The 15,353-nt window shown below is 37.2% G+C and overlaps 2 protein-coding genes across 2 annotated transcripts in view; one reads left to right on the top strand and one right to left on the bottom strand.

The window, feature by feature from the left end:
* Window positions 1-15,353, bottom strand: part of LOC125825438 (uncharacterized) — a 1,130,247-nt gene that overhangs the window by 353,498 nt on the left and 761,396 nt on the right. The window lies entirely within an intron of this gene.
* LOC125825488 (uncharacterized mitochondrial protein AtMg00810-like) lies at window positions 7,604-8,299 on the top strand. Its single transcript, XM_049504815.1, has one exon. It carries the CDS (start codon window positions 7,604-7,606, stop codon window positions 8,297-8,299), a length of 696 nt encoding a protein of 231 aa, XP_049360772.1.

Raw genomic sequence — 15,353 nt, 5'->3', positions numbered from 1 at the left:
CAGTCAAAAGACTTGAAGAAATATGCAAGGGCGACACTGAGCGTCACCCAAGTTGACTCGGCGCATCGCCGAAGGTTACAATTCTTAACCCTCAAGTTCATCTCAGTTTGGCAATATCAAGGAGAAGACGGTGTGTCATCGAAATGATTCGGCGATGGTCATTGGTGTCGCTGAATGTAATACGCACCTGAAAGAAAAATCAAAGTTGAAAAGTCTGAGTGGAGATGAAATCTACCATTTAGCGCATAACCCGACGGGCTTGATTGTCTCGACTTAGTTCACCGAAATAACACTATAACGATCCATCCCGATCGCTACTAATAGGGCAATGGTGAAAGAATTTGGGTCAGAAAGCTTTTCGGATAGTGACTCAAAAATTTTAGGGTAGGTCAACCTCAGAAGGAATTTGAACTAGGTGCACTCTAGGACTGTCTGATAATGGGTGGGGTTAAATGTCTAGGCTTGGTGGAAGTTTTCTTGTAGACAAGACAATAAGGAACCCATAGGGCTTCATAGAATCGAATTCGGGTGAGTAAAACTTCAAAAATCAAATTTGGCGTGAAAGGGGTCGTTCGGGATGTCAAGGGAAAGATGTGTGCTGTCAAAAATGGGATTTTAAGGATTTTTTATTCTTTGAAGTTCGCATAGTCCTATATAGAGGGAGGCGTCCTCTATAGTGGGTGTGTGCAGGCACTATAGCAGGGTTAGTTCTGTTATAGCGGAGTAAAACGGGATTTTATGCAGAAACAACTCTAAAACCTCCTATTTTTTGCACTTTTGTTCTTGGAATTGGGAGGGGAAATTTAGGGTTGTTTGCACTCAATTTCCCTTGAAATTCTTCGGTAAAGGTAAGTTTGTTACTCCCAAAACTTGTAAATTGATTCTTAAGCCTTAGAATAATTTATTACTCTTGAGGGAGGGTTTTGGCATGGTTTCATGATGGAAAAAACCCCAAGTTGGCGAGGATGATCATGAAATGGCTTGGGGTTAGGATTTGGGTAAGATCCGGATATTATTAGGTCTTTTTTTTTTATTGATTGTTACATTTATTTACTATTTTAGATCAAGAACAAGCCAATGCATTTTAAAAGGGGAAAGCTCGAGTTCTTTAGAGTTTCCAAGAGGCTTGATTCGAGGTACGTGATGGTTACATATTTTTTGGTATATGTATGTATGCATGTCTACTGCTATATAGTATCATTGGTACAATGCATGTTAAGAAAAACATAAGGAAGCATACGAAATGACATCATGTTGATAATCTCATGCAATAGACATGTTTCTGTGACTTGAGGCTTTCAAGAAGTGTTGTCCATTGTGTTTGTAATTTTTCATGATTATTTGTGATTGTTGGTTGACTTAAGTATCACACCGGTACAAAAATACTAATGGTTGGCTCGGATAACAGTTGGATCGGATATGACACCTGATATAATTATAAAATCTTATTGACTCGGGTACCATGTTGATACACTAACAACTTGTATAAGGGTTTCATGAGAGAACTGGGTATGTGTTTATGGTTCCTTGAAAGGACAAAAAAATTGCATTTGTGATTATGTGGGACGTGCATCCACGTGTTTGTTGTTTCATGATGTTGTGACTAGGAGTCTATATATATATTGGTGATTGTAGTTGTATGTTTTGACTTGTGTTACTATAATGTAGTAAATTGTTTAAACTCATATCTTGTACTGACCGTGTAATCCTACCAGTGGTTTGTGTACTGATAATGTCATGTTCTTCCCTTGTTAAGTACAAGACATCTTTCAACAGCTAAGATGAGACCTCAGTTAAGAGACATTTGACTTTAAATTCAAGGGTGAGCTACTTTTTCAGGTTGTGATGGATTCTTCTATCATTTCTTGTCTATTCTTTTGGACACAGACATTAGACTAGTAGATTATGTTTTCTAAGTTTTTGGGGGGTTGCATCCCCATTATTGATTACATTTAGAGATTTGGTACTACCACTTTAATTTCAGTTCTTAGGAATTTATTCTGCATGAACATTTGACTATTGATTGAGTTTATTCATTTCCTTAGTTGCTTTTAAACTATTTTCTTAATATTTATTTGATGTCTTGGTTTTAGAAATTACATGTTGGTTTAATTTTGGGTTAGTAGTTGGTTCTCCCACCAGGTGGTTTAGTGTGTGTCACTCACGATGGTCTAGGTCATGACAGACGCTGAGAGCAATTATGAAGAAATTTGTAAACGTATAAATATCTTTTTGAAGAGAGAGAAAACACTTTTTACCATTTTGAATTTTCTAGTACTCTCTGCAAAAACTTTACTATTGAGGATTAAGCTTGTACTTGAAGGTTGTATAGAACCTTCTTGAGATTGAAGGTCTTTGGGATTGAAATATTAGAATTTCGAATCAAGTTGCTACAATGGATGAGAATTTTGGTATATTTATTTTACCTTTCGTTATTAATAGCTAATCTCTCTATTCTTAGGGTTGTGTATTGTATGAATGATTAACTTATAATTGGATTTTGTTTAATTGATTTAAAATGTTGAAATTATATGGGTTCAACTATTTCTTTATGTTTTCATCTATAATTTAAGGTTGCAAACTAATGTTGCTTGTGAAATATCATTAGTGATAATGACCTGATATAATTCAATTGACAACTGAAGCTTGAAATAATTTTGTTGAACTAAAGTCTTAGATTGATTTTAGTGCATTACATGTTAGAAATTGATAAAACCCACATTGTGATAGTTGATTGCTAGATAGTTATCATTACTTATAATCTAGTTTACTCATTAATATTCAACAGAATTTAGCAATTAGTAATACCCAAGTTACAAAAGTATAATTCATACCAACACACTCCTAAGAGTCTTCAATTTTAACAACCGTATTCATCGTTATTTAAAAATGCACTCCAGAACCCTAAAATTTTTCAAATATGATACCAAATTAAAAAATTGGGCACACAATAATTTTTAAAAACTTGAATACAGTCGGGCTAATGTCACTCAACCATAGTTGGAAGACTCCCGCTACGGCGGTGCCGCTATGGTGCCAGCATGGTTGCTATAGCCGGCTGACGGGAATCAGACCCTAGTGAAATACGAGGTGTTTTATTTTCCTCCCATTTCCAGGAAAAAATTTGAGGAGGGCTGCTCAAAAAATCATCCTAAGACACTCATGGCACAGGAGAAATGGAGGGGAGAATTTTCTGCGCAAAGGAGATGAAAACCCAAGGAATTTTGATCCTAGTTCGTCACGAATTACTCTCACAAAGTCGAAATCTCTTAGAAAAGGTTCATCAACAATTTCTTAGCACCCAAGTAGGCTAGGATTTTCTTAACTTAGTAATTAAACATGTGTTTACTTGCATTATATCTTGTGAATTGTAGAAGATTTCATGTATAGACCTTGGGACACAGAGTCTGAAGGATAAAATATGTGCCTAGTTGGGGTTAGGCTGATGTTGGATTTAACTGTACGGACTCCATAATAACAATGGGAAATAAAAGCAGAAACCATAGTGTCTTATCGACTCAATTTTAAGATAAAGATAGCAAATGGCCTATTCAGCTTTCAAATCAGGGCACAAGCATAGCAGTTTGAAACAAGATAAAGAGAAGCAAGTTAGTGAAGCATTTACTTCATCCCTAACCAGAGGTTTAGGGTTCGAGTTTTTCAGGGTACGAAGTCACTTTTGTTAGAGAGCGTTTTACCTCCTCAATGTGGAATTTTTCGGAACCCAAATTTAGTTGGATTTCAATGTAGATACCGGACACCGAGTGAAAAAAAAAAAGTTTGTGAAGCACTAACTTGCACTCTTTTCTTAGCTAGTGCTTTGCTTGCCATATTCCACTACAATGAGACATGATGTACCGCATGCCCTTTCACAGGAAACACAACGTATCTATTTGTGGGCCTAACGACTTGACAAGAGAGAATTTCTCGAATGGTGAACACTCTCTCACTTTCGAATCTTAAGCTCGTGAGTGTGAGTTATTAAGGTAGCAAAAAGAGTTAGAGGTCCTAGGGAGGGATAAAAAAAACCTAACGACTCTTAAGTACCCTTTTTATTTATCCGAATATTTACCGGTCAGCGTAGATTTTTTATATCACTTTAGTATTTTGAATAGGTAAATACTAGTAAGGAGACTTATGGATTTCTCCCCAGTGAAAACGGATTTGTACCAATCAGAAGACTTATGGGTTTCTCCATAGTGAAAATGGATCTACAGCAACCAGGACTCTGGACGCAAATAATTTCCTTTATTCACAGCCTAAATATATCTTTGAGAAAAGTATAACGTTTCACTAACCCTGCATATTTTTACTACACCCATAATGGTGTATTTATACAATAGGATTAGAGTTATAAAGAAGAATAAACTAATGAACTATCAGTCTAATTAACACTCCTTATGAATGAACCTGATCCGATAGATATTTCCAACACCTACACTAAACTTGAACTTGAATCCAACTAGTTGATCTTATTTTTAGAAGAATTGAAAGGCACAAAACAAAGTTGCTTTAGATAATGCACATCATTCCTATTCCCAACTAAAGCAAAAGAGCAAACCATCAGTCACCATCAGGGGCGGATCTATGAAGGGGTGTGGGGGTGCCACGCCATCCCCGAACTTTGACGGAAACTCTATATATACATAGGTATACATATATATATATAATATTTATATAAATATAAAGTGTGCCACCTAAAGAACAAAATTGGCTTGTGATGCCACGGTAGGAGGGCAACTTTAGAAGGCTGAAGTTGTGGGTTCAAATCCCATTTGTACCTATTTTTTTTTGAGAAATTTACTTTAGACGTTTTTTAAGAAAAAAAAGGCTCCAAGCACGCTTTTTTAAGGAAAAACAGCTGGCACATTTTTATTTTTTTTTATAATTGTTAATCGATAAGTCTATTTGGCACTCACGGACTCTAAATCCTAGATCCGCCACTAGTCACCGTGTGTCATTTATTAAGCATAATATATCAAAGGGACAAACCCCTGATTCACTCCTGATAAATATTCTTATTCTTTTCCTGACCATCAATGCATCCTGCTCCTGCGTTTCAGGGGCAGTAGGAGTAGACATTTAGCTCAGTTGATTGGCTATGTGAACTTTTACTTTGTTGGTAGGGTTAAACAAATCTACCGTCCAACCGAAGATCAGCATCCTAAGTAGTATGATTATTAAATAAGCACAAAAGATAATTTGCAAAAATCCTAAATTTTTTTCAAAAAAGGAGTCATACTTTATGAGGATATTCTTACAATTAGGAAACCTCAAGTCTCACTGCATCATTCTAATTGAACCTTGCTTATTTGGCCCCATCTGCATTGCACTTCAAAGAAAAATATGTACAGGAACAATTGCAGCCGATCAAAAATAGAGTATGAGAAATTTCTCGAGGCTTGTGATAATGATCTTTGCTAGCATTTCTCTAAAGATCTCATGTATTTGCCGATTGAGATGGCAACCTAGGATGGTTATGTTCTCCTTCGTAAGTGACAATAAGCATCGAAGGTTCTTCCAAGCATCTCTCAACGTGCTTCCTGGCAGGACAGCCTCTCATGCTGCTACAGTTATAGTATCCCCAGCATAATCCAAGAAAAACTTTAGCTGAGTTTATGTTTTGCTTGAATCATAGAAATTGCACACCTCGGGGAGCTACCAGCGAACAAAAAAACCTAGTCGGTAAGGTAAGACTACACAAAGCAGCCAGTTCACATTCTCTAGTTTAGCAATTCTTTATCAACAAATGAACCATTACAACATCCCCCTTCAGTTAGCAAAGATGTTAACAAAGCCGATTCAGTTAATCCTGATAAATTATCCAATCTGCTAAATATCCAGGGACTTGCTATCTCACCAGCCAAGTAAGACAACAAAGACACATTCAAGCAAAACAAAGGGGAAAACTTGAGCACGTTGGCATGTGGAAGATATATCTATGAGACAAAAAAGAGCAACAGAAACAAACATCAAGACGTGTAATATACTAAGAAGCAATCATGGCAAAACCTTTAGTAATTCCGTTCAAATTTACAGACAATAATGTTAATTCAGAATAATACCTAGGGTGCGGAAACCCTTTGATCGGTGGTTGTCCATATTTTCTCCAAGAATACTCATCCGGGGGAATATCGCTAGTTTGTTACTTATAGCAGGAACCTTGATTGAGCTCTTTACCCTGTGCTTCCTGTTAAAAGATAATCCAGCAAGTCTTTTTAAGTATGTAAAACATAGAAGTATCAAAGAGGAACTGTATGATGCTTAAATTAAACGACAAACCTCTTCTTCGAGAAGTGACATCTTCCACTGCTTCCACATTTCACATTTCCCTCCTCTCCCCTTCCGGAGCATCTTTTCTTATGTTGAAATGAGCTCTGATCGTTATTCCCCTCAACAGAATGGGGTTGCTGAGAGGAAGCATAGATCTATACTTAACATGGACAGAGCTCTAAGGTTTTGTGCCTTTGAAATACTGGGGTTTTTGTGTATCTACAATTGTGTATCTTCTCAATAGATTGCCCACAATGTGTTTGCATGGTAAATCTCCATTTAAGAAGTATGACCACCTCCCTCAACTCAGTCATCTCAAGGTATTTGGGTCCCTATGTTATGCCACTGATCCAAAGAAAGTTGACAAGTTTGCTCCGAGGGTTGTACCTGCTGTACATTTGGGATATTCTCAAACTCAAAAGGGCTATATACTCTATGATTTAGCATCTAAATCATTCTTTGTGAGTAGATACACTAATTTTAAGGAAGAGGTGTTTCCTTTTAAGGAGCTCAAATCCTCTCCTGATCCCTTGTTACCAGGCCTTTCCTTTCCAGATGAGTTATCCCTAGTTGATTCTTCATGCTCCATTGATACTGCAGTGTCTTCTGTGCCTAATGAGGACCCTTCATCTACTGTTGTTTAACCCCCCAGACCTCTTTTTCCTCTCAGGAGATCCTCTAGACCTTCCAGACCACCTATATGGTTACATGATTATGCTACTCCTAGCGCCCACACTTCCTGCACTTATCCTATGTCACAGTATATGTATTATTCTTGATTGACTCCATCTTACCAGACATCTCTAGGTGTTTATTCTGAGGTATCTGAGCCTCACTCTTACCTGGAAGCCTGTCAGGATCCTCAATGGGTGGAGGCAATGACAGCTGAGATTACTGCTCTTGAACTCAATAATACATGGTCCATTGTTCCTCTTCCTCCTAGCAGGACCCCTATTGGTTGTAAGTGGGTGCTCAAAATCAAGTATAGAACATTTGGTGAAGTTGAGAGGTATAAGGCAAGGTTGGTGGCAAAAGGATATAGTCAACAAGAAGGTCTGGATTATTCTAAGACCTTCTCCCCAGTTGCCAAAATGGTTACTGTTCGATCAGTGGTTGCTTTAGCTGCTTCTTGTGGTTGGTTTTTGTACCAAATGGATGTGCATAATGCTTTTCTTTAGGGTGATCTCTTTGAGGAAGTTTATATGTCTATCCCTGAGGACTTTGCAAACTAGGGGAGAAACACATGGTTTACAAACTTTAAATGCCTTTGTATGGACTAAAACATGCACCAATGCAATGGAATTTGAAACTAACTGAGGCACTGATCAGCATGGGGTTCCTTCAATCTCACTATGACTATTCCCTATTTACAAAGAAAGTGAAAAATGAACTCCTAGTCATTTTAGTATATGTAGATGATCTCCTTATTACTGGAAGCAACCTAAATCTTATTCAGCAAGTTAAAAAAGACTTGCAACAAAGGTTCAAAATAAAGGACCTTGGAGAGTTGAAATTTTTTTGTGGAATTGAATTCTCCAGAACAACTGAGGGCATTCTTATGAATCAGAGGAAGTATGCATTAGGACTTTTTTCTGAATTGGGACTAGCAGGATGCAAACTTGCTTCCTCTCCATTGGAGTTTAATCACAAGCTAACATCTACTACGTTTGATGAATGCACTGGAAAAAATACAAATGCAGAAGACAAACCACTTGATGACTGTGGAAGGCATCAAAGGATAGTTGAAAGACTATTGTACTTAACTGTGACTAGGCCTGACATAGCCTTTGTAGTTCAAGTACTCAGCCAATGTATGTACTCAACTAAACAGTCTCATATGGAAGCTGCACTCAGAGTGGTGAGATATATAAAAGGAATTGTTGGTCTTGGACTATTTATGCCAAGTAAGAAATGTTCAGAGTTAGTAGCATTTTGTGACTCAGATTGGGGAGCTTGTATGGAATCCAGGAGATCAGTAACAGGCTATGTAGTGAAACTGGGCAATGCAATGATATCTTGGAAGTAAAAAAAACAAAGCATTGTATCAAGGAGTTCTGCAGAGGCAGAGTTTAGAAGCATGGCTACCACAGTAGCTAAATTAGTATGGTTGAAAGGATTGTTCAAGGAGTTTGGAATAGAAGTAAACTTACATACCAGACTGTTTTGTGACAGCAAAGCTGCAATTCAAATAGCAGCACACCCAATCTTTCATGAGAGTCCAAAACATTTTGACATAGATTGTCATTTTTTAAGGCTTATGCAAACACAAATGAGAGAACAACAGGCTGATCTACTTACTAAAGGACTATGTAAACCTCAACATGAAACACTAATTGGCAAGCTTGGAATGAAGAACATAATTTCTTATTCTGAGTTTGAGGGGGAGTGTTGAATACATGTTACTAATTAATTATACAAGTTGTTAGTTAGTTAAAGAAGTTAGTTAGAATAGAAGCTTCTAGAAGGTCTTGGTAGTTAGGAATGTTGTTAGCTATAAATACATGCATCTTGTACAGATTTGCATATGAATGGAGTTTTTCTCATTCTTTCTGATTTCACTCTCCAAATACTCTCATTAATGGAGTCTCTTAACAAAGGAGTATGTGATATTTAAGGTAAAGGTCAATTTGAGCAGCGAGAGAAACTAACTGTAAATATGAGATCGCTCTATTCAAAAACATATTACATTGCCTTGCCCAAAATTGGAACTAATGTGTAGGATTAGCATTTCTATGCCTGAAAAATTGAGTTTCCCATGAATTGGACACAAATTGAAAAGCTCCAAGTTCTACCTTTAAATATTTTCCTTTGCTAAATCCATCATTCAGATTAAGAGAGTTGGACACAAATTGAAAAATGAGCAGATCTGAAAGTTGTAAAACCCAATTGAGAAGATGAACAAAACTTGAGAAGCATTGTCTCTGATAAGATTACATTAGTTAGATGATGTAGACTGTTCATTCATAGAGTTAGTTAGTTATTGTACATTCATAGAGTTAGTTAGTTAGGAATCACAAAGTTTGTTAGATGTGTCAGACTCGATCAGTGTATAAACACAACCATTGTATTGATTATTTTTCAGTTTTCACATTCTCAATAATATATTTTCTCTTTTCCTCTGATCGTTGGTGAAAGCTCAAATCTCCATAATGGAGGATGTTCATTGTTTCTCAGCCTATGCTGTTAGTTTTGTCATGGTATCAGAGCAAGGAGACTCCTGCTCCTCTCTCTAGTCGTGAGTACTGTATTGATTTTTGCCCTTATCCCTGTTGTCATCTTCTTCTCCCTATTTTTTTCTCTGGACAATCTCACTATCGTTCCTCTGTTCTAATTTGAGTTTACTCATTGTGAATTCATCTTCACAATTTGTCTGTAATTGCATTCTTCTTCACAATCACTCTCATCTTCTTCTATGGGTGACGTTCCAGCTGACGCGGCTGCTACCAACACTTCGACTCGATTAGATTTCAATAGCCCCTTCTATCTGCACCCCTCAGAAAATGCAGGTTCAACTTTACTTCCTGTTGTTTTTTATGGAACTAGCTACAGGTCATGGAGACGAGTTGTTCTTAGGGCTTTATCTATTAAGAGTAAAACTGGATTCATCAATGGAAAAGTCGTGAAACCAGATCCTGCAGATCCAGCCTTAATGCAGTGGAAAAGGTGTGACGAGATGGTAACCTCTTGGATCCTAAATTCTCTCTCACCAGATTTGCGATATAGCTTGCAATATGTCAACAATGCCAAGAAACTTTGAGAGGAATTGGAAGATAGATATGACCAAACTAATGGTTGCAAACTCTATCAACTGCAGAAGGAGATAAATGACCTTGTGCAGGGCACTTTGGATGTCACTGGTTACTATACTAAGATGAAGAAATTGTGGGAGGAAATGAACACTCTTGGTGTCAATTCTCAACACTTGTGTGTATTTGTGGTGGAAAAACCAAAATGCATAAGGTTGAGCAAGATAGAAGACTAATACATTTTTTGATGGGCCTAAATGAGATGTATACTGCCATACATGGGAACATCCTCATGATGTCTAATCTGCCAACTATGGCACAAGCATTTGCCATTTTGTCACAAAAGGAAAAGCAGAGAGAAATGAAGCTCCTCAGTCACATTGCTTTGGAATCCACCTCACTAAATGCCTTTGTGTCACCCCCAACACAATGTAGGGCCCAAAGGTTTCAAGACAAACTACAACTCTTATAGAAGAGGTGCAGGCAATTCCAATACCAACACTTTTAGGGGAAATTCTAGCACTGGCAACAAGTCAAACTTGTTCTGTGAATACTGCAAACGAACTGGACATACCAAAGAGAGGTGCTACAAGCTCCATAGTTATCCAGCCAACACAAGACCCCCAAGAGGAAGAGGCTCAGGATCTGCAGCAAATATGCATACTTCTGAAGATGATGGAAAATAGTGTGAGGAAACTCCTGAGGGAAGGCAAATGACATTGAATCTGTCCAAAAGCCACTATGAACAACTACTCAATCTACTTAGGACCCTGTAGGTTGGAAATGGAACTGTCAGGAAACATGTCAAATGGAGCTGCAAACCTAGCATGTATACTTGTTTGCTACTCTTCAATTACTGAGATAGGTGATTTGTCATGTAAATGTTTTAGATTGATTGTTGGTTCTTGGATCATAGATTCAGGAACATCGCATCACATGACCTACATAAAAGAAACTCTCACATAACCTTAGAACACTGCCTTATCCTTTCTTAATCATCTTACCAAATGGATACAAAGTTAAAGTGATTGAAATTGGTGATTTTTGTTTGAATTCAACACTGACTCTGTACAAAGTATTGTTTATACTAGCTTCAAGTTCAATTTGATATCAATTCATTGCTTAGCTATTCAACTCAAAGTAATAGTTAGATTTAACAGTTTTTCTTGCCTACTGCAGGGCCCTACTCTGAAGAGCCTTCTGGCACTTGGTAAGGCAAGGAATGGTTTGTATTTTTTCTGTCCATAGTGTCACAATTGTCCACCTACAAATGGTAATGATGTTTCTCGTGACAAATGTCAACTTGTTTCTTCTTTTAACTACTACAAGAAAGTTCTCATTGGAAGTGAATGCCAAGCTTCACCACCAAATGTAAAATACTCTCATGAAATCAATAAAGAAGCTTGTTTTGCTGATCTTGTTTCATGTTCTGCTATTAATTCTTTCCCTGGTAATAACCTTACTCACAGTGTCATCACTGAATTCTTATGGTATGCTAGATTGGGACAGTGCCCTTTTTAAAAATGAGGAGTATATCTGCCATTCCCCTAAAATTTTCGAACAAACAACCTTTCATTTGTACAATATGTCCTATGGATAGACAAACTAGATTGCCGTTCTCAGAGAGTACAACTGCAACCAGTACAGTGTTTGAGCTGCTTCACATTGACTTATGGGGACCATACCATGTACCAACACATAATGGCTATCACTATTTTTTAACCGTGGTGGATGATTAAAGTAGATCAACTTGGACACAACTTCTTAGGTGCAAAAGCAATGCACTGCAGACTATAAAAGCTTTCATATCCCTCATAGAAAATCAGTTTCATACCAAATTGAAAACCATTATATCTGATAATGGTATGGAATTCACAAGTGATGAGGCAACCTGTTTATTTCAAGAAATAGGCATAGTACACCAAAAATTATGTCCTTGTACACCACAGCAAAATGGTGTGGTTGAAAGGAAGCATAAGTACCTTCTTGAGACAACAAGGGCACTTCTGTTTCAGTCAAAACTGCCCATGAAACATTGAGGGGAATGTATCCTAACCGCCACCTATCTCATCAATAGACTACCTACAAAACAAGTCCCTATATGAACTGCTATATCAAAGGAAACCAACCTACTCCCACCTTAGAAGTTTCGGATGCCTTTGTTTTCCAACTACCTTGAAAACCCATAAGGACAAATTTGAACCAATAACAACACCCCACATTTTCATTGGATAACCTTTTAATACAAAAGGTTACAACGTCTTAGATCTAGCAACCAAGAGAATTCATGTGTCCAGAGATGTTCTTTTTCATGAAACTATTTTTCCTTTTGTTATTGCTCATGTTGGTTCTAGTTTTAATTCTGTCTTACAGTCCCTTGTACATCATTCTGATATGTTACATTGCATGTCTAGTAAAACAAATAAAATTGTTGGTGATGAAATGTTGAATTCTCACACATTGGTTGAAGTCACTGTTGATCATGTTCCCACAAATGATAATGCACCTGTTACTGAACCTGCAGTCCCTATACCTCCTCCTGAACCTACTGTTTCTGCCCTTGGTGATGCTCCATTTGCACCTAGAAGAACAACTAGGTCCATTCACCCCCAAGTTACTTGAAAGAATACACCTACATATTACCCAACTTACATCCTTCTCCATCCATAAATGATGTTTCTGATCCACAACACTCACTCACATCATTCACATCTCACATTGATCATGTATGTTTCACTACACTGTGTCCTGATAGCCAACGGTTGATCTATAATGTTTCACATGATGTTGAACCTTCCTCTTATGAAGAGACAATTTTGAATCCTGCTTGGCAAGTGGCAATGGCACGGGAATTTGATGCCTTGTATGCAAAATGATACTTGGGAGCTAGTTACCTTGCCTGAAGGAAAGAATGTTGTTGGGGGTAAATGGGTGTACAAGATTAAACACAAGGCATATGGAAGTATAGAAAGGTCCAAGGCTAGACTAATGGTGAAAGGGTACACTCAACAGGCTGAAAAGATTACAATGAAACATTCTCACCTGTGGTAAAGATGACCACAGTCAGGACTCTGATTTCCTTAGCAGTCAAGAAAGGTTGGAACCTGTACCAATTGGATGTCAATAATGCCTTCCTCCATGGTGATTTAAATGAGAAAGTGTACATGACATTACCACAAGGCCTGGCAGTAGACGGTAGTGACATAGTTTGCAGGTTGAAGAAGTCATTATATGGTTTAAAGCAAGCCAGCAGACAATGGTATGACAAGCTGGCCAACCGTCTTTGCTCAAAAGGATACACTCATTCAGACAGTGATTGTTCACTATTTTATAAGAGGAATGGATGCTCTCTAGTGTTTGTTGTTGTATATGTTGATGATATTATCTTAATTGGTACTGATATGAAGGAGATTGGTTCTTTGAAAGCTTTCTTACATGAGCAATTCAGGATAAAAGACTTAGGTAGGCTGCATTATTTCCTTGGTTTGGAAATATTGTATAGAAAGGATGGTGTTCTCATCTCACAAAGGAAATTTACTCTTGATCTCTTGAAGTAATTTGACTCTATGAATTACAAACCCACTACTTCACCATTGGACTCTACTGAGAAACTGAAACTCACAGAAGGCACACTATTGTCAGATCCTACTCACTACAGAAAGCTAGTAGGCAAGCTTAACTTTCTCACTAACACAAGGATGGACATAGCATATTGTGTCCAGCACCTTAGTTAGTTCATGCAATCCCCTAGAGAACCCTATTTGAAGGCAGCCTATATGTGCTCAGATATCTACAACAGGACCCTACACTAGGAGTTCTTATCTCAAACAAGTTTGACCTCACCATCAGTGCTTATTGTGATTCAGATTGGGCCTCTTGTCCTGATTCAATGAAGTCTGTGAGTAGTTATTTGGTACTCATGGGTATAGCCCTATTAGTTGGAAATCTAAGAAACAAGCCACAGTGTCTCTATCCTCAGCAGAAGCAGAGTACAGGGCTGTGAGACAAGTGGTAGGTGAATTAGTATGGCTGGAAAGATTACTTGATGAGGTTCCTTACCTATATATGTCTTTTGTGATAGTCAAGAAGCAGTTCACATTGCTAAGAATCCAGTCTTTTATGAGAGAACTAAACATATAGAGATGGATTGTCACTTTGTCAGAACCAAGTTGCAACAAGGATTGATCACACTTCACCACATCCCCACAGATTCACAATTGGTTGATGTCTTTACTAAAGCCTTAGCAGGAGTCAAGCATACTACTCTATTAAGCAAGTTGTCTGTAATTAACTCACCTCCAACTTGAGGGGGTGATAAGTACATTAGTTAGATGATGTACACTGTTCATTCATAGAGTAATTAGTTAGTTATTTTTCATTCATAGAGTTAGTTAGTTAGGAATCACAAAGTTTGTTAGATGTGTCAGACTCGATCAGTGTATATATATACAATCATTGTATTAATTATTTTCAGTTTTCACATTCTCAATAATATATTTTCTCTTTTCATCTGATCGTTGGTGAGAGCTCAAATCTCCATTAATGGAGAAAGTTCATTGTTTCTCAGCCTATGTTAGTTTTGTCAGTCTCAAAAGTCCAAAAAGAACCTAATGCGGTGGCAATTCCTTTTATGAAAAGAGACACGTTTCATTATTTTCTTAAGATTCTAAAATATCCTTGGACAAAAATAAAAAGATACTTTACAAACATGTTGATATCTCCCTTTAACTCACATTTCTACCATATGGAAAACTCAGTTCTTGTATAGCATATTAAACATGCCAACATTGCTAAGAGAAGGAAGGTAAGAGTTTGAGTACAATTTATAGAGTGAGTTGACTAACCTTTTTTCATGGTGCCAACAAATTTCATGAAGGTCGAAACCTCCGTCAATTATTATCATACTTGAATCACCTCCAGTGCCATTGGCTAATTCAGCTATAATTTCATTGTTACAAAGAAAAATTTGTGAACATCATGTTGGATGCATATTTCACTTTAAAGATTGTTAGTTATAATCAAATAATTAGGAAGAATATAGGGCCACAACTAGATATAAAATATATATGTCTAATGTCATCTTCTATATTTCCTTTAGAACGGGGGATAAAAGCACAATTTGGTGAAATTAAGTAAGAAATTACCAGCAAACAAATGCAATAAGCAAAGATAGATTGGAAGGGAAAAAACCTTACCAAAGCTAAAATCAGACACAACTAGCATAAGAATGCAGCATCAAAAGTCTAAAATATTACTCGTCTGAATTATATTGACATTTTACGTTGCTACCACTTTCATTACTCACACTTCTATGATAGTAAAAAAAAAAAAGGA

The sequence above is a fragment of the Solanum verrucosum genome, unplaced genomic scaffold, assembly GCF_900185275.1.
Source record: "Solanum verrucosum unplaced genomic scaffold, falcon-dt-bn FXZP01000101.1, whole genome shotgun sequence".
In the NCBI taxonomy this organism is placed as follows: domain Eukaryota; kingdom Viridiplantae; phylum Streptophyta; class Magnoliopsida; order Solanales; family Solanaceae; genus Solanum; species Solanum verrucosum.
Note: the sequence above shows the minus strand (reverse complement) of the source record. Positions and strands in the feature narration are given on the sequence as shown.

Bases quoted from the DNA above. Each gene is read 5' to 3' on its own strand.
- LOC125825488 (XM_049504815.1), top strand. From the start codon at position 7,604: ATGGGGTTCCTTCAATCTCACTATGACTATTCCCTATTTACAAAGAAA.